This window comes from Xiphias gladius, chromosome 3, assembly GCF_016859285.1.
Source record: "Xiphias gladius isolate SHS-SW01 ecotype Sanya breed wild chromosome 3, ASM1685928v1, whole genome shotgun sequence".
Taxonomy (NCBI): Eukaryota; Metazoa; Chordata; class Actinopteri; order Istiophoriformes; family Xiphiidae; genus Xiphias; species Xiphias gladius.
Genome location: NC_053402.1, coordinates 19,983,497 through 20,006,913, shown reverse-complemented (window position 1 = coordinate 20,006,913; position 23,417 = coordinate 19,983,497). Strand labels below are relative to the sequence as shown.

At 42.0% G+C, this 23,417-nt stretch overlaps 2 protein-coding genes across 2 annotated transcripts; one reads left to right on the top strand and one right to left on the bottom strand.

The window, feature by feature from the left end:
- Positions 1 to 667: 667 nt before the first annotated feature.
- On the bottom strand, positions 668 to 12,529 carry itgb3a (integrin beta 3a). The gene is made up of 15 exons (XM_040116003.1): positions 12,266 to 12,529; positions 10,996 to 11,081; positions 10,444 to 10,648; positions 9,884 to 10,136; positions 9,556 to 9,718; positions 9,264 to 9,425; positions 9,054 to 9,149; positions 8,870 to 8,959; positions 8,622 to 8,756; positions 8,107 to 8,536; positions 4,256 to 4,478; positions 3,127 to 3,227; positions 2,750 to 2,869; positions 2,225 to 2,391; positions 668 to 2,136 (listed from the first exon to the last, which is right to left on the bottom strand). Exons 1-15 carry the CDS (start codon positions 12,330 to 12,332, stop codon positions 2,071 to 2,073), a joined length of 2,364 nt encoding a protein of 787 aa, XP_039971937.1. The 5' UTR covers positions 12,333 to 12,529; the 3' UTR covers positions 668 to 2,070.
- A 6,234-nt stretch (positions 12,530 to 18,763) lies between these two features.
- On the top strand, positions 18,764 to 20,143 carry rprml (reprimo-like). Its single transcript, XM_040116013.1, has one exon. It carries the CDS (start codon positions 19,067 to 19,069, stop codon positions 19,400 to 19,402), a length of 336 nt encoding a protein of 111 aa, XP_039971947.1. The 5' UTR covers positions 18,764 to 19,066; the 3' UTR covers positions 19,403 to 20,143.
- The last annotated feature ends 3,274 nt before the right edge of the window (positions 20,144 to 23,417 follow it).

Here is a 23,417-nt window from a genome sequence, read left to right as displayed (position 1 = left end):
CTTTGATATGATAGGCCTACTTCTGTGACGTTTGTGAATCAAAGAGACACCTAAATTAAAAATGTCTGAGAATCCACAAATATGATTAACACACTGAGCTCTGCTTGGAAATAGATGTATTTCTCTCTACTTTATTTAATGTTTTCAGGGTTTACAATTAGATCCTTTCAAAGTGTTTCTCATAGTGCTCTGTGTAATAGCTTGGTGTTTGTCTGAATGAAGTTGGGAGGCAGAATGAAACAATCAGCTTCTCACTGAAATCACACAGGCCATCAGTGATATTTATTGGATTGTTCATTCAAAACTGAACACAAATTATTGGCCCTATTTTCACAAACCTGGTGGCACAGCGCAGAGAGCAGTCAAATGGTGCAGTCACACTGGAATTCACTTCCCATTCATGTCTATGTGAAACATGGCGAGACGCAATCGCTCCCGGTCACGGACTGACCCGCGTCCTCCACTTCATGCAGAGTTCAATCCGACTTCAATTGATCATCTTATGATCATCATGTTTTTTCTTGGTAGTGCTACACCGGTTTATTTATCATACAATGATCCATAACCATCTGCAGTTAAATACCACCATATTGCCGTGTACAGTGAAACAGCTTTGACATTTGTTAAAAGCACCCAAATGTTAAGCATCAAACAAAAATTGGTGAAGTCAGGTATAATTAATCTTTATGCATTCCCTTAGTGCAAAGAACTAGAGTTAAACCACAGGCTTCTTTAAAAAGCATGCAAAAAAAATAAACAAACAAACAAGCAAACAAACAAACAAAACGGACAGTGGGCTTTCAGGCTATTACCTGAGAGCGGATAAGAGCTGTACAACCAGAACACACCTCACATTGTGCTTAAATCTCCTATATAGATGTCACAAAAGAGCAAGGGCAAGTTCATTATTAGCAGTTACATGGCATTGTGGTCAATATAATTTGATGTGCAATGAAATCTGCTCAGACACACTAATAAAGAATATGGTATTTCAGCGTGATACAGTGCTGGTCTGTAGAAAACTGAAACAAACATAACAATTTACACTTCAGCAATGGTAGGACAGATCACTATTTTTTGACACACTTTCACAAATAAAACAAACAATAAAACAGCCCAACAAACACAAAAACAGGTGATGATATAGTGATAAAGAAACATGTCATCGCATTTATAAAGTTACCATTGCTGGTATACATATAAAATCATTATAGACCACAATCATGACTGTAAACCAAGTCAGCCTAAAGGCTGCAGTTAACTGCTCCACAGAGTGCTGCATTCTTGTCAAAATCTTTCCTATAAACAATTTTGTATTAGAAAAAATAGAGATGCAATGTATATGGAAGCCCCTGAAGCACGTTTTAATAATGTATTTAAATTCTATAGTTCACATTTTAGGTATACTGAAAAACTTTGTTGTGATTAAACTGAAATTGCCTTTTTTAATTTGAAATTTGAAACACGCTGCAGCTGCACTCAGAAAGAGAAAATTACATTTTCAAAAAACAAACAAGGCTTGGATGTAAATAATACATCAAACCTGGTTTTAGACAATGAGGGAGACCTCAAAGTGTCCATTTATTAATGTATTTTCTACGACGACTTATTACTATTAGGTCATGGTGGTTCCTATTTTCTATCTTAAAAAACGTGAGAAAAGATAAAAAGTGTTGCTAAAAAAGATCTCAAACAACAAATATTGCAGTGGTAGAAGAGCTTCTCAAAAAGACCACAAAAGTGGCAGCGGTTCCCCTAGCTGACCCGACAGTGTTCTTGGTTGAACTCCAATCGGATTGAGTGTGCAGTGCTGAGAGAACGCTACAGGCATTACATAGAGTAAAACAGGAAACCGAAGAGCATGCAACTGTCTGTGACTTACTGTATATTAACAGTTCTAGTTATTTTTATAATATGTACAACTATTTCATCACGTTGTTGACAGCAGTAACTACTTTTAAGCTACAGTAGCTAGTCACATGACAGTGTAAGCTTCTTCCCATCCATTTCTGTGCAACTACATTCCATCTTCGTCATTGACCCCTGAGTTTTTCTCATTCCATTTAGTCGTTAGTTGCCCCGGTAGGCTATGTTGGTGAAGGTGGAAGTGGCTCCTTTATACAAAGGATTGTTAGCCTAGGAAAGGAAAAGAGAGGTAATGGTGTTTAATTCAATCTCACACTAATATCCAACTTTTATTATTTTAATTATAAGTATTTCTCACCGTATCCCATTTGGCTTTGGCTCTCTCCTCCTCAAACTTGGCGAACTCTCTGCGATCGTGGATGGTGACCAGCAGCTTCCAGATTAGCAGGCCCACAAGGCCCAGTAGCAGAATGGCTCCAGCCACCGCCAGGAGCACAACCAAGGTGTCTGGACCCTGGGGGCACTCTGAGAGATGAGAGACAGAAGGGGGGGGGGGTTAATTCAAAAAGTTGTACTGGGGCACACTCGTGAAGTTAAGCAGCCACTGCAGTCCAGTGTCAGACACTCCACTGCACAACAGTTCAGTACACTGATGTATTTGGGTTTCTGTGGTGTGGCAGAGTGTGGCTGATGATGTGTTCTTCAGAGAATAGCGTATTACTAGATGCACACACCGTTTTCCTCTGAGGCTGTAGCTTGCCAGACACAGGCTTAAATGGATTTGCGGAGCACACCACTCTGTCCTAATAATGTACCCACAATACAATGCACAGTTCCCTGGCAGTTTAAATGTCTCAAACATGCACAGAAACTCTGACAGTACCTGGCTCTTTTACCACAAACAGGATGGATTTGCCACTTTCATCTTCGTAATACTGGAAGTGCTCAATGCAGTCATTTTCATCTTTATATGAGCAATTCACTGCATTTCTGTCATGGAAAACTGTGGGATAAAGACGATAAGAAGAAGAAACAGGGTAATAAAAATTATTTCAAGGGACAGTAAATAATCTTTAAAAACATAATATTCATCTGTCCATAAATGCATCAATAAACCACAATGCATGTATCAAGGCTCTGACTAAATTCAGGAGCAGGCTGTTCATATGATCAGCAGCAGGAAAACAACAGTAAAGTCTTTCCACAACAGATCAGCATTACAATATATAGTAAGGAGATCAGAGATGGAAGATTTCTCACCCAGTTCATCCACTACTTTGATTTCATCTTTGCAGATTCTACTGCAGCTGTTGTCTTTGATGTACTGCCCTCTCTTGAAGTGCTGACACTCAACACACTTCCTGCAAACAGAGTCCCGTAGTTTTACCTTTATACAGTACACAGTGTACAGTATGTACTCATGATTCTCCTCATTGGCGGTGTGTGGTTCAATTTGACATACAAGGAGTGAACAAAGGAATAGAAACACAAAGAGCATAGTTATGTCAAGATGAACCTGTGTTAATTTCTACTGAATGTCAAGGCCATGGGAGAAGGTTGACCTTTTTCTTCTGTTCATTAAACCACCAATGAATTTGTTAAAAATGCCTGTGGGAGTTGTTATCATCATGGAATGTCAGAACATCGTGATGGAGCAAAGCCTTTAATTTCATTGCCGTAGATTATTTTCCTGGCAAGCGGCAGGGCCTGAAGATGGCAAAGTCAGTTGTTTAGTGGGGAAACAGGGTAATTAAAAATAATTTTAAGGTATAATAAGTTATTTTTAAAAACATATAATATTTTGTTTATCAATTAGCTGATCAGTCACTGAGCCCAAAATAGAGCATGACACAATATCTCACCAACTACTGGCCTGATTGCCTTGTTATAGGCCATATCAACACTCTTCAAAATGAGTTCTAATAATCTGAGTGACCCCTTGAGCTTTCATCTGATGCCAGGATCAGGTCAAAGAAAATCCATTGGCGAACCATGGCATGATACAGAATATTGAAAACTACTGGTTGAATTTCCATAAATGTTTTTTCTTTGGATATTCATATTTCCCCTCCAGTTCTTTTAGTGCCACTACAAGGCCAAGCGTTTCAATTGTACCTCACAAAAAAATTGGAAAATCTACTGGCTTTACTGCACATATTCATAGTCGCCAAAGGATGAACCCTTTCCATTTTGGCCACTCCATGAGTTTTCCTTTTGCACCACCCTCAGGTCAAAATGTCAACAAATTCTCATAAACTAATTTCGCGGTAGACTGCATGGAATTTGTTGAGCACACTCATGCTCCCAGGGAAATAAACCCCACGGCATTTCCTCTAGTGCCAAACCTCAGGGCAAAACTAATGTTTGCAATGTAATGCGATGAACTCACTTTTTTATAGTGCAGGAATCAGGACAGGTGGGGCATTTCTCACAGGTAGCTCCGTAGGCACCAGGCTGAGTGCAATGGCAAACCCCGCACTCACAGTTACCCCGGCCGCTGCACAGCAGGCCGATGCTGGACATGCAGGTGTCTGTGCGTGTGGTGCAGTTACAGTTTTCTCCTTTCCAGCCAGCATCACACTGGCAGAAGCCACAGCTGCACTTCCCATGATCTGAGGGAATTGAAAAGGATGAGGATGTTAATCCTATAATAGTCCTTCAAAATATATATTCTTTCACTTCAAATCAGGTTTGTACAGTTCAAATATTACATCTTAATACATGCGTATTCAAATACGTTTTTAAATCTCCATAATAAAATGGGTGGGGCCAGGTCAGCAAAATTATGAAATACAAATTATGCAATTAGAAAATGAATCACAGAGTGTGTGTGTTTGATTGTTTTAGGTTTGTAGTGTCAAGTGAGTTGTCTGTTGTTGCCTGTTAACCTCTGTGTTTTTAAAGCATGTTGCATGCTTAGGCATGTGTAACCGGGGATCTGTTTGTAGATTCTGCAACCATGTAATTACTACCTAGGTGTAAAGTGTAACTAAAAATGTTGTTTGTCTTCTTATCTGTTATCTGTTATTTGTTAAAATTAGAATGTTGCCTTTGCTCTTGGCTATTTCCCTTGACAAACAAAGCACTAGCCTGCATTTTAAAACAATGATCAACATCTGACAAGGGTGCCCATAAATTTATGCTATTTCAATTGGGTAATGCAAAATTACTTTAATGAGTTACTTAGTTAATTATGAGTATGAGTAAGCTTCGTGTGCAGCTTTGTTTTATATACAACATTTCCTCTTTAAAACAATTAGTAAGAAATAGCAGCAACAGTTCCTAAATCTAATCTTACTCAAACAGAGACATTACACATATCTCCTAATCATCCGTATTCTGACAAAGGCAGGAAATGCTCTGTTGTGAAATGGTTATACACACTGTTCCCTCTTCTCCTCACAGGCAGTCACACACACACACACACACACACACACACACACACACACACACACACACACACACACACACACAAACTCAGACTCTAGTAAAGTGTAGAAAGCACAGCTCATTGTAGGGACAGTGTTACAGTGACGCAGCCATTTTCCGACAGAACCCGGAGGCATTACATAGAGCCACCCCACATCAGCACATTAAGCTACCTTAGAAAGAAAAGGCAGAACCCCAGACACTACAGCGTTCTTAGCAAGAAACCAAACAAGATTTGGCACTGGATAACTAAGAGCAAAGTGAGTGAGTCACAGCCTAGCTGGATCAGACTGGGGCAATGACTGGTCATAAAATATCACAGAGGGTTGAAGGGTCCCTAATTCCAGGGCTCAAAACAAATCAGCCAGTGTTGTAAACTTGAGGGAAACAATTCTCCAGTCTCCATCCTGTCAACTACGGCTTCTCTTTTGGATTGCATTACAGCAGTAACAGGATTAGACATGGTTACCGGTGGTGCCGTCACTGGTTAATACTTAACAATCTCACATATATTGCAATGCAGAGTGTTGAGTAATCTCTCCTACTATGTCAACAAGATAGTAGCTCAGTAATGTAAAAAACTTTGGAGACAAGAAACGTCTGTGATATTTCCTTTTAAAAACCTTGCAAAACAACCTTGAAATTGTAACAATGGATAATTTTTTGCAGTGCAGAGCACTTAAACTTGACATGAGTAAGTAAATGTCTTGTTCTCATTATGTGAAAAGTTGATTCACACCCATAAAAGGGAGTTTTTAGGTTTACATCATCCTACTCTCTCTGTGAGACTGTGCAGTAATCCTGCCCATTAATCACATGGGCTTCAGAGAAGGCTATGCCTGGGCTTTAGAGAATGCTAACGTGGGGGCCACGATTAAAGGACAAAAACAAGGATAACGACAGAACCGTAAAAAACGGAACAGTGCACAGCTGGATGAAGAGAGCTGGAGATACGGACATGCTAGAGAGAGAAAAGGTTGGGCAAATTGCCAGCAGAAGGAATGCAAACTTTCCTGTTCTCTCTGTCCTCATGTTTATTGGGCCCGGGGCTGTGCTTGCTGAGTGCTGCTCCCTGGCCCCGCACCAGTCCGACAGCCCCTCGGCAGAGGAAGAAATACACAGCCACAGGGATATCACAGACAGAGCTTTTCGTAGCTCCAATTGTGCTGGGGCCGAGGGACGCTTGTTCTTTAAAGATAACAACTTCATGACTGTACTGAGACACAGCAACTTAGTGGTCCCAAATTGAGCTCTGTGGGCTGTCTTACAGCAGTTATGGCTTTGCGGGTGTAGGTGTGTGGAGTGTCTGTGCCCAAGCCCTTTGGTGTCATCACCGAATGCCTTAATACCTGTCTCTCAGAAAAACAACCTCCCTTCAGAAAGACTCCAAACTCCTGATTGTTGATAAAAGCATGCCATATTCTTGCAAAATTTCCAACACACACATTACCCTCCATCTTCTCCTTAGGTCATGGTACACCCACAAGGGGCCCTCTATGAGGCTGTGATGAGTATTCAGTACAGTTTATTGGAAACCACAGTCCACCACTGTGGAACAGTATGAAGCTTCTATCTCATGATTTACACCAAAAGTTTACTCTAGTAATTTAGTATTGTGCCGTCATAAAGTTCTGGGCCTCATAAAGAAATGATCAAACTCAGTGCAGTAGAGGCAGAGATATCCTGATTATTTTGTTCCTAGTATTTGTCAAGCTCCAACAAATGTTGGTTCGTACCCTTTCCAGTATGCAACTTGATGTATCTTTTAGACCCTCCCAGCCCACCCACATCTTTTAAACACTACGCACTCAAAATTTATGTTTCCAAGTCCAAGACAACATAACACTGGTGTCTCTCTTATTTCCATTTGAATCAGAGTTAGTATGTTTAGCTAAAGTTTCCTCTGCTTAATGTATGTATAGATAAAAGAGCAGTTTTCCTACTCTGCTATTCCTACACCCCCCCTCCTTACATTCACAGGCCAAAACTGCTTTTACATTAAATTACCCAGTGACAAAGCTTATTAAAGTTTTATCACTGTGATTGATTAACTGTGCACTGAGCTGTGCAGACTTGTAATAGGGAGTGATAGGTAGTGTGTGGTAAGAACAACGGTCCAACTCAGGCATCAGTAACTGGGTGTGTTCTCTGACTAGCCTTTAATAGAGTACACACACAGTGTTTACAGGGCCGACAGTGAACTGGTCATTTGTAAGCTTTACTGTTCGTGTTTAGCAGTGAAATTATGCAAGTATTTACGTGTCTTTTACAAGGAAGCAAAGACGCTCATAATAAAGGGGCGTTAGTTTTGAAAAAGCTTTGGATTTTTTGATTTGTCAAGCTAAGTGACTGAGAACTATGTAAAGTGACTAAGGTGTGTTTACAGACCGAGAGTGACTGGAAGCATGAATAAGTTCCGGTAAGGTTGGATGAGGCCTCAGAGCAGGGAAAAGGAAAGGAAGCGCTATCTTTCCTGCTGAAACTGGCATAAAGTAAATGGAGTGTTTGACCCCAAGGAAGACCGGTGTGACGTCAATACATGTTTTTAATCATTTAGCCACTATAATAAAGGCTTTTTAACTTTTGTACCATGACAACGCAGTGTGCCTTGATTTTTTTTGAGTAGATATTGATTGCCTACCAGTGCATCAAGAGCACCTGTTTTATGTCACATCACTGTCAGATCCGTTAGGCACTCCCTCGTTTTTAAAAAAATAGAAATAACAAAATAAATAACTTAACGTATTGGTATTGGCAAAGCTGCAGAGAAAACTAACACTGACCATGACAGAGAGAAGTGTATCTACTCACCGGAGCAAAGTGCCCCTCTAAAGCGCAAGCAGTTGAAGTCGTCACACTCGCAGTACTTTCCCCACACCCGACCAAACTCATTTGCATGGCAGGAGCACTGTCCACACAAGCAGTCGCCTCTCCCACTGCAGATCGGGATGTCCTGCTTTGGGGTGCAGTTATCGTCATCGGATGGATTGTAGTCTTCCACCGAGCACTCGCAATGGGGGCCCAGGCGGCCCTGGTGACACTGACACACGCCGCATTCGTAGGTCCCGTTGCCGTTGCTACAGAGGGGGCTGTTGGCCTCTGCCTTTGCTTCACATTCGCAACCACAGGCAAAGTGCACCGTGACCTCCAGGGAATCCTTGAAGCCCAGAGGTTTGATGGTAAAAGTTCGGCTCTTCTCCTTAGGGCAGCCACGCAACTGAGCCTCCACGCTGAATGACACCTAAGGAGGAGAAGATGTCTCTGTGATAATCTATGAGTGTAGATACCAGATGTGGGACATTATCAGCATCTCAGCTGACTCGTACCGTGTCTCCGATCTTGAGGCCGGAACAGGACTTGAGTCCCTTGATGACCTCCCCATTCAGGCAAGTGGCATTGAAGGAGAGATTCAACTCGTCCGGGACTCCCAGCAGCTCCAGCTCCACTTTAGAGCGAATTTTCTGCTCAACATAAAGTTATCAACCACGCATTATTTAGTTAGTTGTATTCAGATGAAATAAATATCATTGATTTGCATGTCCGCCTCACTGTCCCAAACTCAGGAAGTCCTTACCTCATAAGCCTCCTCAATGAGCTGAATAACATTCCCAGAGTCATCGGACAGTGTTCCCACTGTTGTGCCCGGGATGAGCTGACTGTACTCCTGGGAGGACGGACGTCACAGCAATATGAGTTTTCGTGTTATCAAAGGCTAAAATAAATTCAGGCTTTGGCACAAGCAGTGCAGTTTTGTTTACCTTGTAGAGTGGCACCATATAGCTCGTCACAGCAAAAATTAAATTGATGTTATTTTCAGACATTTTCTCAGTCATGAGCGCCAAGGAGGGATAGTCCTGGAAGACAAAGGAAGCACGCAGTTTTCAGCAGAAGCAGAGTCTGTCCAACGACTCAAATAATTATTAAAAACCTTGGTGGATTACTGAAATGACTTAAATTTCTGCCTTTACCAGCACGGTAGATTTGTTGTAAATGTCGGCAGTATCCAGGTGACACTGTCCATCATTGGGCTGGACAATGCCAGCTATACGCCCATCCAGTGCAGTGTGAGTTTTGGCATCGGTGGTGAATACCAGTAGGTGGGAGGCGTCTGGACGCCAGCCAATTTTCTCCTAATGATGACGGACAAAGAGAGAAATAAAGTAAGTGAAGGAAAGACTAATCTGTATGTATACACACACTCAGCTCTGCATGTCACTGAGCATGTGTATGTCTACCTCTGTGTGATTACAATTTGTATACCTTGCACACCACAGCCTGCATGACAGCATCAAATCCACCCTCTGGAGCATCTCTATTTCTAGACACCTGCTGTTTCTTCACCTCCTCAGTGAAGCGTGCTACCTTCTCTGTCAGTGGCAGTACGTGCTTGAACCCGAACTGAGCCTGGCAGTCTTCACCAATTCTGTATATATTTAAATATGTGAAGCAGGGATAAGAAATCAGTGAAGGAGAGAAAAACATTTGAAGTTGTTAACAACTGGACAGGTTTTCTCAGAATATAAGAAAATCTCCACCTCCGCTCCTTTGCCTCCTCAGGAATAACACCAACCAAAACCTCCCCACCTACCTAGAGCAAGGGTTTTCGACTGCCTCTGGAGGATAGGTGTACATGTAAGGGGACGTGGTCTTGTCCACAAAGGCTCCAAACCCCATGCGAAGGTTGCTTGTGGTGTGGCCCATTGTCACAGCGAGCTCATTGCCCAAAGTGCGAAGGCGTTCCAAGTCATCCTTCATTGAGAATGAAAGATCCATAAGATAATAGAGGTCCACTGGGTAATCCTCCACCTGTTTCACTGACACGGTGAAACGCCTGGCATCTCCTGAGAGGGGAAGAGTAGAGAGCCGCAGAGGGGGGAAGTGACAGAAGATAAAACAGATGAATTGCTCGGCAGATTAAATGAGCTCAAGAGGTGTCTCTCAACCTCCTATTTGTCTTTCAAGCGAAAAAGATGAAATATCAAATAATAGTAAAATATACAAATGAGTCTGCAACCAGCATCAGGCTGTTAGTTTCTGTGGAACAATAGTAATGGTCCTAGGTGTGTCTCGCAAGGGCACCAGTGCAGGTATCTGGTTTGTTTGGTCGTTAGCATTTTTATGGGTGGTGTCTGATGGGTGTAAAAGTACCTGGTCTTAGTACCATGTGAAGTTTCTGAGGCTTTATCTGAGTGACATCGTCAGCTGTACCCGAGGCCTTGTCGCTGAGCGGTGCATCCTCCTGAACGGTCAGGGTGCTGGAGGGAAACTCCAGAGACTTCTCACTGCACCCTCCACTCAGTAGTTTCTGCTTCAGGTTGCAGCGGGATGCACTGGATCCCCCCTTCCCAAACTCCTTAAAGAACCACAACGCATCTGTTAAGCGCTCTAAGAGTTGACGAGGTACTCAACTGTTACATAAGAGAAAATGAATGGGGGAAAAAGCTTCTTGGGTTTGCCGGTTTATCCACCCAATAGCAGGCTTAGGTATCTCCCAAGTACAGGAGCCCCGTGGTCTGTAATAAATCCTGCCTGTTCAGAGGCAACATTGTATAAGCATGTTGGTTAATCAGCATGAACAAACAACAGAGGATGACAACACGAGGAATGCTGTTGGGAATTGAGGTTTATGTTGCAACTTGCTTCGCTGAGCGTGGAATGGGAGAAGCAACTAGACACTGCATGTATGTCTGGTGTTTTTACCTCCTGAGAGCACCATGCACAGCTGGGGTGGACAGCCAAGCACTGTTGACAGGTGGTGACTCCTCGTGACGTGCAGATGTTGGAACCTGTGATAACCACGTCAACACAAATGTAACACAGAACACATTTCCGTACACTCGTGGTCGAGGCAAAGGGACATACATAGATACAGAATGTAACACCGCTGACCACACTTTCAAAGAATAGAGTCAGCAGCTCTGTCCCACTTCCACAAACGCTGATACCACTGCTATAAGATTCAGTCCTTCGCAAGAGTAATGGTAACACATCTATGTGCGTGATGAAGTCTCATTGCAGTTTACCCACTGCATTAATAATGCCAATCCTCATTGGGCTTTCAGAAAGTTATTCGACTGTGTTAGCAAAATTGCGCCAAACTTTTCGTTCGATGTAAGTCGACAAATAAATAGATTCCAAACCCTTTTTCTATTTGTTATCTAGTGTGGTCTAAGGGTGTGGCTCACTTGCGTTTAACCCCCGGTCACTGATGTTAGTTTACCCTTGTAAAAAGTGTGAAATGTGACTGAAAATCAGCAATCCGACAGAATATATAGACACAGACATTATCTATCTCATGAATAGCTGCCTGGAATCATATGAACACTGAAATCAACACATCTTCCGCGGCCCCTGAAGTAAATACACACAACTGATGAATTCCATAAGTTGAAAGCACCACACAGGATATATGTTTTTTTCAGTTACAGTACGTGAGCTATTCCAACAAGTCAGACGGCATAGACTTAGAAAGTCAGTTGCAGAGTTTTATTTGTTTATTTGCTTAGTCAGTTAGTTTTTGACTTAGGTTGGGAAAGGTAAAGCCAAAAACCACACATCCGTATATGCATTCTCAGTTACGTGCTGGTAATTAAACTAAAAAAAAAAAAAATTCCCCTTGATTTTTACTGTGGAGCCCGCGGGGGGCCTGCGGAAGCCCCCCGGGTCATTTCTCTCTGGGAAACACATCCTGACTATTTTCACTCCCTTATAAGGAAAGGTGGCGAAAGCTCCAGCGGTGCAGCGCAATTACGACAGCGTGGCTCCGTTCAAGTCCGCCAAGAGGGAATTATTCTATGTTCCGTCTGAGCACATTATAGTGAACAAGTGTGGTCGCCAGAAAAATGTACGGCGAATGTACCCTCATGGAGGCCTTACAGGTCGAGCAGAGACACCCCCAGAGCGCCGAGGCAGGTGAGAGATTTCAAAGTAGCCCAAAGAATAAAAAAAAAATAAATAAAAACCATCTTACCGAAAACTTTTGATGCCGTTGACAAAAAGAGGAAGAGTATCACTAGACGGTCTAAAAACGTTCCCATGGCTGAAGAGTAACGGAGCCGACTTGACACGAGTCGTCAGTGTTTCCGATGGGTTGTTTTTTTTTTCACTGGGCAACTCGAACGCCTTTCCTCATTCTTGACTTGACTAATCGCATGTCGGGTCATTCAGCTTCGCCTTATACATGAAACTCTCTTTGCACTCCGTCTGTCGGGGAACGGCTACGCGTATGGCATGCCGAGACTCGCCTCCTGATGGGATGACAACTTTTTATAGTATTTGATCACTACCAGAAAAAAAAAAAAAAAAAAAACAACCATGACTGATAAGGAAAAATCACTCGGAGCCCATACTTTATTTTGGCAGAATTGGAGTAATTGCAGTACATCCACTCAACAAAGTACTTTAACAACCAATGTGGTTTTATTTGTACTTCATTTGTAGATTTTTTTTTTTAAGTCTCTACAATAAAATTAATGTATTTCAGTTTCGGTCAGTTTTTTTTCATGAAATCAAATCAAATCAATCAAACTGAAACTTCTGAACACAATGTCACATCAAAAAAATATCTATTCATCGTCTCTAAATAATTTTTTCTCCAACTTCTGCACTGCCACTAGACCAAACACTACATTCACAAATCCTGACCTTTTCCAGGCAATATCTGTTTCAATTGTGAGTTCTGTTGTGGAAAAAAAAACGGTGCCCGTCAATACTTACATTAATGGACATTAATGTATATTATTTAGTGATCCGTGGGTGGGAAACTACTACAGACTCAAAACGTGGTCAGAATTAGTGTGGAAATACAGTAGGTCTGCTGTGGTAGGGTGAATATTTAACTGAATTAAGTGGCAGTGGAATTAAGTGCTGGAGATGAGCAGCGTTTCGGACACCGGCATACTGTGCCGAGGTGACTGGCAAGACACACTGCTGCTGCTTTCGGCACAGTCGGTGCTTTGTTGCTTCGCATGTAGTCCATATTACAGATGCAGTTCATTTTTCAGCCATAGGCTTCTCTCACCAGTCATGCATCCCATTAAATATGACCTGCTTTGCAGGTCACCCTGCCCTCTACTGGAGTTCAAAGACAGTTAATAGATAAGCTGCCAAAGATTGTTGTTTTAAATAATGCGACGTGTAACTGGAAAAAACCTGCCGTGAAACCCAAAGCATCCATTTAGAACTATGGGCTCAAAATGAGTGAATCACCACAAAAACCAACACTAAGTTGTGGAGCTGTGATAGAAGGACCCCTGGTGGGAAAAAATAATACACTGTATGACGGGATATACATAATAATAGGGCTCCTCATGAGCAGGTTATCGCAACAAGCAGTCGTTTCCTGACTTTTCAGGGTCTAAAAGGACTGTCTCTGTCGCAAGCTATTGCTGTGTCATACACAATGCGCATTCCCTAGAAACAGTCTTAGCCAAGCTCTCTGTCCTCCTAACGAAAAGTATGAAACCGAGAAGTGCCTGCCACGGAAAACCTCTTCCCATTTCCGTGAATGATGGAGCATGATTTGGAGCTAATTTGCCAGCTACTAAAACAAGGCGGGGGGGGGGGGTTAAAAAGAAAATGAGGCAGAAAATGGGATAAAAGCGAAGATTGCCCTACAGGAAGTGTGTGGTGGTGGTGGTGTATATTTGTATGGTGGGGCTTGTAGAAGCAGACAATGCTTTTTATCGCTGCAGTTGTCCGTTTATTGAATCTTTATCCCTTTGCCCTACTTATTCTCCGGCTGGTTGCTAAGTTACTGCCACCCATGTCCGCGATTTGCCGATAGAAGAAATTACAGAAATAGAGAAATAACTAGAAAAGCTGTAATAGTCAATAGTCAACAGTCTCAGTGTGGGTGGATGGTGCAGGTAATGCACTGCGGGCAATCAAACCCCCTCTCCAGTATTGACTGATCTGGATCTATTGGTTCCCAAGCCATCTGTGGTGACCACCCCCACAGATGAATGGCATTTTGGGAAGACCACAGCACCAGTTGTCCTGTGCAAAAAGCCAGAAACTGGGTCAGACGGCAGCCAATTAAGACTGAACAAGTAGCGAGAAGGGGGGGCTGGAGGAGGAAAAGGGGATGGAAGGGTCCTGACCTGTGTTACGGATCTATCTGGAGCCCTTTAAGCTTTTCACTGAGCCCGAGGACGCCGTCGCAGACAGCCCATATCAAAATGCAATCCCGCTCAGACAAAATCAGTGTTTGGTTGGCTTCAGCCGGCTTACCCTTTCCCGCTTTACTGGGTTTAAGTGGCGGGTGGGAGGGTCAAATGGGGAGATTCGAGTTTTTCTCCGGGGAGGGGGTGGGTTGGCTTATGCAATGTGCCCCAGAGTCACTGACATTGGACGATGCGTATCCTTGTTGTGATGCTTAGCTATTTGATCTGCAACTTCCCCCTCCAAATAAACAGACAATTGAGAACAAATGAGGGATGGAGGAATGGAAAGAGTGCAAGACGGCATTTCGGTTCTTGCGTTTTTTTTTAAGTACATCCAGACTTCAGGACTAAGAGAAGTCTAATGTAGCCTACTGTTAAATATAAGAGCAGCAGCTGGAAAGAAAGAAGTTGAGGGAACAAAGAGGACAAACTGGCTGCACATGGCAAATGAAAGGACAGTAAAGGCAAGATGGATCATGGTAGCCTGCATTACTGTGATCTGGAGATGTGTCTAGGTGGAAATGATGTTAATGGGTAGCGGATGAGTGCATAAGATGTCTGCACTGCGGAAAGAGAGCAAGGGTTTCTTCAGTTAGATTCATTAGATCTGTAATCTGTATCAGATTTTCATCAACCTTTCAGACAGACAAGGCTGCAGGAGGTGCAGCACACACACCCCCCTGCAAATCAAAGCAATGAAGTCATTACCACCTTAAAATAACTTTAATGACTGATGGCTGCTTGGTGCGGGGTTGCTGTGGGGCACCACTCTGCTGTGGCGCTGCATCCCTGCAATCTGTGCCAGCGTGTAATCAATGACTGTATTTACATCTACATGATTAAGAGATTAAGATCACTTTTCAGTGTACACATTACGCTGCCTGGTGTTTCCTGGCATTTAACTGTGCACACGCACATTTGTTTTCCAGCAAACACACACACACACACACACACACACACACACAGACACAGACACAGCAACTTCCTCACAGTCCTGAGTGCGCTTTGATCGGTTAATAATGGGGCATCTTAGGGGAAAACTGTTAATTGCAAAGAGCGAAAGTGTGAGGAAAGTCTGTCCACTCTGGGACAAAGGGGCTTGAAAGGGTGTGCCAATTTTGGGTCCTGAGTCATGTCAGATCCTTTGGCAGCACCACGAACAAAAATGAGGAGGAAGGAGCAGAGGGGGAGTGGGTGGGGTCAAACACCACCTCCTTGTTGCTAGGGATGTCTTCACTTAGTTTGTGTTGCTAGGCTGCCAATTCCCTCATGTTAAGTGGAAACGTTTCCCCCCCTCTCCTCCGTCCAGGCACCTCATCACTCCCTCCCTCTCCTTCTCCTCTAAACCAAAATAACTTCACCAACCATCTGTCACCGGGCTCACAGGTCTACTGTTGCTTAGGAACAAGTCAGACACTCACATCCATGTCTATATGCATCCTCATATGAATATATATTCATATACAGCTATAATAACAATAACCAGTGGTTAGAAACCTATTTCTGCCAGTAACCAGGACATCAATGAAATGTGTGGCATTCACAACAAATCCTCAGTCTGATGCTCCGGAGAGTTTGAGGTTATAAATCGGGAACAGGTTCTTAAGTTTATGAAGCTTTAAAATGGGCGAGACTTCTTGAAAGACATTTAATGGTGATGTGACAGATTTCCAAAAATATTTAGATAATTAGTTCAAAAGAGTAGCATTTAACAAGAGGGTCTCCTCCTCCTTGACTTTTCAATCACTTTCTCCTCATTTGCAAATTCTTTGAAGTTTTGCAGTGTTAAGCGTCAAAGAGGCATTGTTGCGTTTTAACCGTGGCGGAGGATTTACTTATTGACAGAGAGATGAAGTGTAAGTACAAGCGGCTTTCCATAATCACACTGCGATGAATAATAGAACAGAATCGAACTGCACAGCACTGATTCACATGCTGCCAATTAATTTGCGGCAACCAAATCCAGAGGCTAATGAGATTATCGGATCTTATTGTACATACAAAATAGTCCCTGTTTTTTCGTTATCAGCCATTAATAAACGATCTGACAGTAAACTTCCTCCAGGCTTATGAAATGTATTTGTGGATGAAGCTAATCACTGTTTGTACAAATGCTTGTCAGGTGGTGGCTGAAAGCTGCTTACCCAGACATTGGGAGCGTCCCAAATTGAATTTCACGGCCTTTGTTTTTAGACAAACAGAAGATTAATCTGACAGGCTCCACTGAAGAGTCTTGGGGAGTCGTTTCAAAATGTCTGAGGCAGTTTTGTTTTATTTATTTTTTTATTAACCTGTCAAAGTTCATCACCTCAACTGTTAAACTTCATCCATATAAGTACAAGTGAGGCCTTAAGATAAAATAGGAAAAGACACATTTGAGTGTGTTTATATAATTACATGATATTAAAAGTTTGAAGGAGTTCAACAGCTGTAGTCCTATGGCTATGTAATTAGACAATAAATATCAAATCGGTGCAGTCAGCCAAGATATTTGAAGTGCTTTTAATTTGGTTATAGAACCTCTTTTCAGACATTTTAAGGTTCCCTCTCTCCTCACAGCACTTACAACTCCACAAAAATCTGCACAGATAACTTCGTGAATTTGAAACGTTCCAAATTTCATAGCACAAACCGAATGGAAAACACGTCCACAACATCATTTTTTCCTGCAGCAGAAAACGGTCCCTGGGGTAAGTTTCAAATTTGGTAGGCAGGTTTCCATCCATCGGTTACAAAACTGTCTTCATGTGTAATTGTGTGAGATAGACCCAACCCATAAGCAAATATGACAGTCGGAATGTTCAAATGAGTTTTCAACATGGATGGAGATCACCTTGAATATCTAGAAATAATCTAGTAATAAAATCGCTGGAGTTATCTATTACAAGTAGGACTTAATTATGACAAATTACTTGCCAACCTTAAGAGGGGACACTATTTTTTTGAGCAAATAATCCCCAAACTCACTGTTATTTCATGCAGCCCGTCAATAAAGTATTGACCTCATGAAACGAAAAACCTCTCGTTATGCAAGAAGAAGGGTGTGAGTGATGACGGAGAATAAATTTAGCATCACATAGCTAGAAGAATACTGTGTTGTCGGACTAAGAATCAACAATGATTTGAAACTTCCATTTTCAGTTTATTCATCCAGTGGTATATTTGCACTGAACAATGCTGTCCTGAGTCTCACAGATCAGGTTGGAGGGGCTCTGCACATCCACTTTGGTAAGCTGGTCTCCCAGGAGGCTGCAATAGTTACACACACCCCGTGAAAGACAAAGTGATCATTTGAACAACACAGTCCAATAAAGACATGAGCTATCTGCTGTTCGGGGGCTTCGTTTCAGCCGCTAGCCTAGGAAAGAAAAACAGCTGGCGCAATGAAAGCAGGGGAGCCAATATTTCTGATAAATATTTGCCACGGTTCAATCATAGTTTATTTATTCATGTCTTCATTTCTAAGTAATAGCATGCTGCTCCTTTATCGGTCAATCTCTCAAGCCTCCTAAGTCACGGTGACATTTCCTCAGCAGCTGGCATTAAACTCTACAGATACCTCTCCAAAGTTTTAATTGTTTTTCAGTGCAGATAACAATCCGCTTCTCATATTGATTCTAATTGAACTGAATGCTTTCAGGTTTTGAAGGATTCTGGACACTTCCACGAGAAACCATTAAAGTTAATGTATGTCTGACTCTATATTGCTGAGGCGTTCAGTCGTTATTGATGTGCGGGAATGAGCGCTACTGGGTTTCAGAAGATCACACTTCAAAATATCCATGTTTGTGAGTCATTTAGCCTCATTCCTTCTTGGAAACGAATACTCTTCAATAGATAGACTAACAGGAAGTACCGCATGTTTGAAAAGCATTCACTTGTTGAAGGATTTTTAGGAAACATCTTGCTTCCTGAAAAAAAAAAGGAGAATCCCTACACTACTCCAGAAAAAAAAACCAAAAAAACTGGGAAAGTAAAATATGGATGTAATGCCCAACTCTTATTCTGCATTAGAAACAGATGCCACTGTCCTCCCATGACCGTTACTCACAAGAAAAAAAGAAGAAGATAATAAGTGGACCGAGTGCCAGATTAGGACTTCGAATTAAGATTTTTCTCTCTATCTATGTCTTTATCTTTTTGTACATCCGAGGAGCAGCCACCTGACTACCTCCCCTGGTGATGAGCGGTGGTGTGGTCCACGGGGAGCTCACTTTAAAACGCACCGGAGACTTGGCACAGAAGAAGCAACGGGGACTGTCTCTTATTGTACTGGGGGCGGGGGGGCACGTTTTGCACGCAAAACGTGGAATTTGAGTCGCAGAAACTTACTTTTGGCTGCGCCTGATGCGGCCCCCTTTAAATGCAGGAAACAGTCCGGTGATGTGGATGAGGTCATAACGCATGGGAGCTGTGCAAATCTGGATGTTTGCCTTTAGACAGGGACTTTAAAAGCCTATGGTTTTCCGCTTACTTCCTCTTACTTTTAAAAGTCACGGTCACAGTCACATGACGCAAAGTTTCGCTTGCAGTCCAGGTTTGGTGGTGAGTCTGTGTGCCTGCCAAGCGGAGCCGCGTGTCTATTTGCTGATAACCCGCAAGGAAACATGAACGTCTCCCTCTTCGACGTGACCCAGGTCGCACTCTTCAACGGGAGTCGGACCCTCGCCGGAACTCTGGCTACATACTCCGGCAATGGCACCGACAACGTGGTGACCGGCGACGGCGGAGGGTCCCTAGTGCTGCTACAAGAGGAGCGCAAACTATTTGTCATGCGTGTGGTGCAAATCGCGGTGCTGTGCGTGCTATCGCTCACCGTGGTATTCGGTATTTTTTTCCTCGGGTGCAACCTGATGATCAAATCGGAGAGCATGATTAACTTCCTGGTGAAGGACCGGAGACCCTCCAAAGACGTGGAGACGGTCATGATCGGGCTCAGCTAGAACGGGGAGAGCAGGTATATAGTGGAGAACTGGAGCGGGGATCCGGTATGAGGATCTGGTGCGCATTTCCAACCGCAGGTCAAGATCTGCATCTGCATGTACTTCGAAGACGCTCTCTCTATGTCCTGCTGGTGGAAGATATGCAAAAACTTCACATTTCCTTCCGAAATGACCACAGGAAAGCAGTCCAGCGACCAATGTTTGTGCGTAAAGTTTGTGCGTAAAGGACAGGCAATTGTTTACACGTGGGCCGATCTGTTGAATCTTTTGAGTGAATTTAATATTGCCAACTTGAACAAAGTGACGAAATGTTTACAAGCTGTTACCTCATTTTTTGTGTAGTTATTTTCCTTTTTTTTTTTTGTAAATTTGAAATGATTGTTAATTAATGTTTTTAAAACAGTCAAAAGCATGATTGTGAATTCTTATAGTTCCACGTCTGCCAGTGTACTCCGTGGACTTGATGGATATGTGGGTATTCTCTATACAAAGTATTTTTCTTGGTCTCGTTGGGTAAATACATTCTAAACACGGAAATCTTGTATGTTTTCAACAAACTCCGTCACAGCTTTATGGAGTCTTTCTGGTCCTGTTTGGCATGCTCGCTAATTGATCTGTAAAGTGATTTTTGGACCCGTTTTGCACTTTTGAAATCACTGATGCTGCATGAATTATTTTGTACCAAAAAAAAAACAACTTTGAACCCGAAATTGCAGCATGCAATTAAAACATTGAAATGGCCACATTAATCTCTGTCATCTGTTAATTAACATGAAAAATCTCATTTCAACATAGCTACGTAGGTCTAGTTAGGTCTTTTTTGGCAAACTGTGTTTCAAAAAATTGTGTTTGCAAAGATATTTTCTTTCCATATTGTGTTTAAGACACAATGTTTAAGACAATCTTTTTAATTTTTAACTCAATCAACATCAGGCTTGTGAAATTTTCTCCGATCCATCTCTCCCGTCACAGCTAATCAGATCTGATCATTATTTATGCACAAGAAGATAGCAATAAGACAGTCCATTAGTGCACTACAGTAGATGCACTTTTAAAAAAAAGATTTGGATCCTTTTTAATGATCTTAAAAAACACTATACAGAAAATGTTATTTTACGTAGTGCTATCTTAAAATGAAGATAAAAAATCTGTGGCAGAAAGCTTACATGGCACAGTCCCCCATAATAAATAAGTACTCAGTAAACGCAGCTTGGCATTTATTGCAGTTTTATATAGAGAGGTGATGAGAGGCCAGGCTGAGTTATCCATCTTGAGGACAACAGGCCGAGCTCATATTGGCTTCACAGCATTTAATCTGATCTCTCTGAAGGGTGACCAACTGCAATCACGACACATTCATGCTCACCCTGACCACTTCACTTCACTTCCCAGCTGCCCCCACTGCACCTAAAGAGCTTAAGTACGGCATTCAGAGAAGTTTGTGTTCTTCTTTTGATCAATCAGAAAGCGTGTGAAAGGGAGCATAGCTGTGAACAAGTCAGCAGTGAGAGAACCTTTAGCACCTCAATACAGCTTAAGAAGGACTTCATACAAAAAAGGACATTTATGAACTGTCACTGCGCTTTATGATATCATTGCTCTTCCTGCAGATCTTCCTGAAGATTGCACACGTCTCTTTCCTTTCTCTACTTAATCACTAAAATTCTATTTCAGACAGACACAAAACCCACAGAAAGTTTCAGTCCACGTGTCAGATATTAGGCTTCCACTGCATCCAGCTCAGCATTTTGGTTCAATTTCTCTTCCGTTTTCTCTCTACTTCTATCTGCACCCCTTCTCCCGTCTCTCTTATGTGCCCCACTCAGAAGCAAGCCATGTTCTCATTATTATTTCAGTACTTGTTAGGAGAGATGGGGTAGATGAATCCTCACAAACACAGCCATGCATTCACACGTGTGCCCATTCACCATGCACACATAGGACACTGATGATCAACAGACCAGCAAATACTGACATCAACCAAAAGCGTCTCAGAAAAACAACATGAATAAATAAAACTCATTAGACAAATAGACTTTAACAGCTGAGAACATCTCTACAGTCCATTGTAGACACAACACTAATCAAGCATGCATATGAAAAATGCTGTGGATCTAAACATGTTGACATGGTAACCACTACAAAACACATATATACCACATCATCTATCAGAGCACTACAAAGCGTAATTAATACGAAATAATTAATTATTATTCATCCTTGCAGAGCTCAGTGTTTAAAGTTTCAGTGTCATACTTTCTTTTCAAGCAGGAAACCATGTGGTAAAGCCTTTAAATTAACAGTGGGCCTATGATTTCACACTATGAAACATAAACTGTATCAGATTGTATATAGGGAGGAGGTCAAATGCTCAGGCTTTATTGCAGTGAACACAATAATTTTGGTGGAGAGAACTGGTATTAAAATAATTTATGACAGTTCTTTGTAAACCTCATCCTTCCTCCCAAAGTACGTCATGTAATCCTCTGGGAATAAAATAAACAAAATTGTTCTGGTATTGTTACGATGCACCAGTGAATGCTTGTTGGAAACGCATGCTATTTTTAGAGACAAGATAACTGTTAACTGTTTTTTTCCTTAAATTGTTACACTGAAACTCAGTTTCATAAAAGATATTGTTTACTAAGTCAGTCATTTTTTTTCCCCCTGGGTGTTTTTCCAATCAGGTCTTTGAAGGCATGGGTGTCAGAAAATATAAGAATGAGAATCTTACTGTGCCAGAGCCAGAAAGATAGCAACAGAAAAATGGCCAGAAAAATGTTAACAAGCACAGAAAGGGGTGAGCAGAGCTACAGAAATAACTCTAAAATGTCTACGATTGACATGACAGATGTTAACTGCTGGTAGCAGCTGCCACCACTGACCGTATCTGTATCAATTGAAAATGATGTAGATGGGATGGGATATGCCACTCACTGATGGTTCATTATGACTGCAATCACTGCTAGCATCCATTGCTAGCATACACCGTAGCAGAGCAGTGACTAAACCAGGGTAAACAAATCTGGAAACACTGATATTTGGCCTCTATCAAGCAGCCAAACATTTTGTGCTCTGAATAGCCGCACTGTCGAGACTCACTGTTAAATCAGCGTTTGTCACTTGACTTTCAGGAATTAGCATTACATGGTCTGGATGTGAAACAACCAACACACAAATTCCATTCATATGCAACTTTTCTTACTATGCAATAACTAAATTTGTGACAGAAACCCTTACATTATTCTGCACTAAAGGAATATCACATAACAATTATTAGCACTGGCACTGAATGTTGCAATTAAACTTTCGCCATTAGTGCAAAGTCGCAACAAATGAATGCATTCAGCAGACTGCAGGATTTGAAAAAACACGAATAATGGCATATCATGACCACAGTGTTGCTTATAAGCCCCTGTTTCCTTATGAGCTGATTCAATTAGGAGAATGCATTCGACATACATTATCTTTCTCCAATTCCTCTGTGTAAGTATTGCCACTTTTTTTACCCAGAAGTCTCTCCTCTTGACTTGGCCGAATGTCAGTTAAATTACTCACCATCTTGCCTAAGATCCACTTAGAGTTCCAGTTGTCTCACTTCAGCGGAACTACAAGTCGCCCACTGCCACTGAGCATATGCTAAAGAGTTAGCATGGAGCACCATCCATGTGTCCACAATCTGCCGTGGACATGCTTCATTACGGTGCCTCTCTTCACCAATTGAATGCTCTGCAATAATCATAGTATATTCTTTTGAGAAGGAAGATATGTACTGTTACAGGCCCACAAGTTTGACTGCTTTACAAGGAGCCATTGTTATGATGAGTAAGACTGCACCACTAAAGGTTGAGATGTAGTTAATTATAATAAGTGCAGGGAGAGGATATTAATGTGCTAATTTGGCAGTGGCAGTGCAGGAACAACACGTTAGCATGTTAACCCCTGACCCAGATCAACATGTGTGCACTTGTGCGGGTTTGGTGTGTTTCAAGCTCCATCTTCATAGAGCTACTGT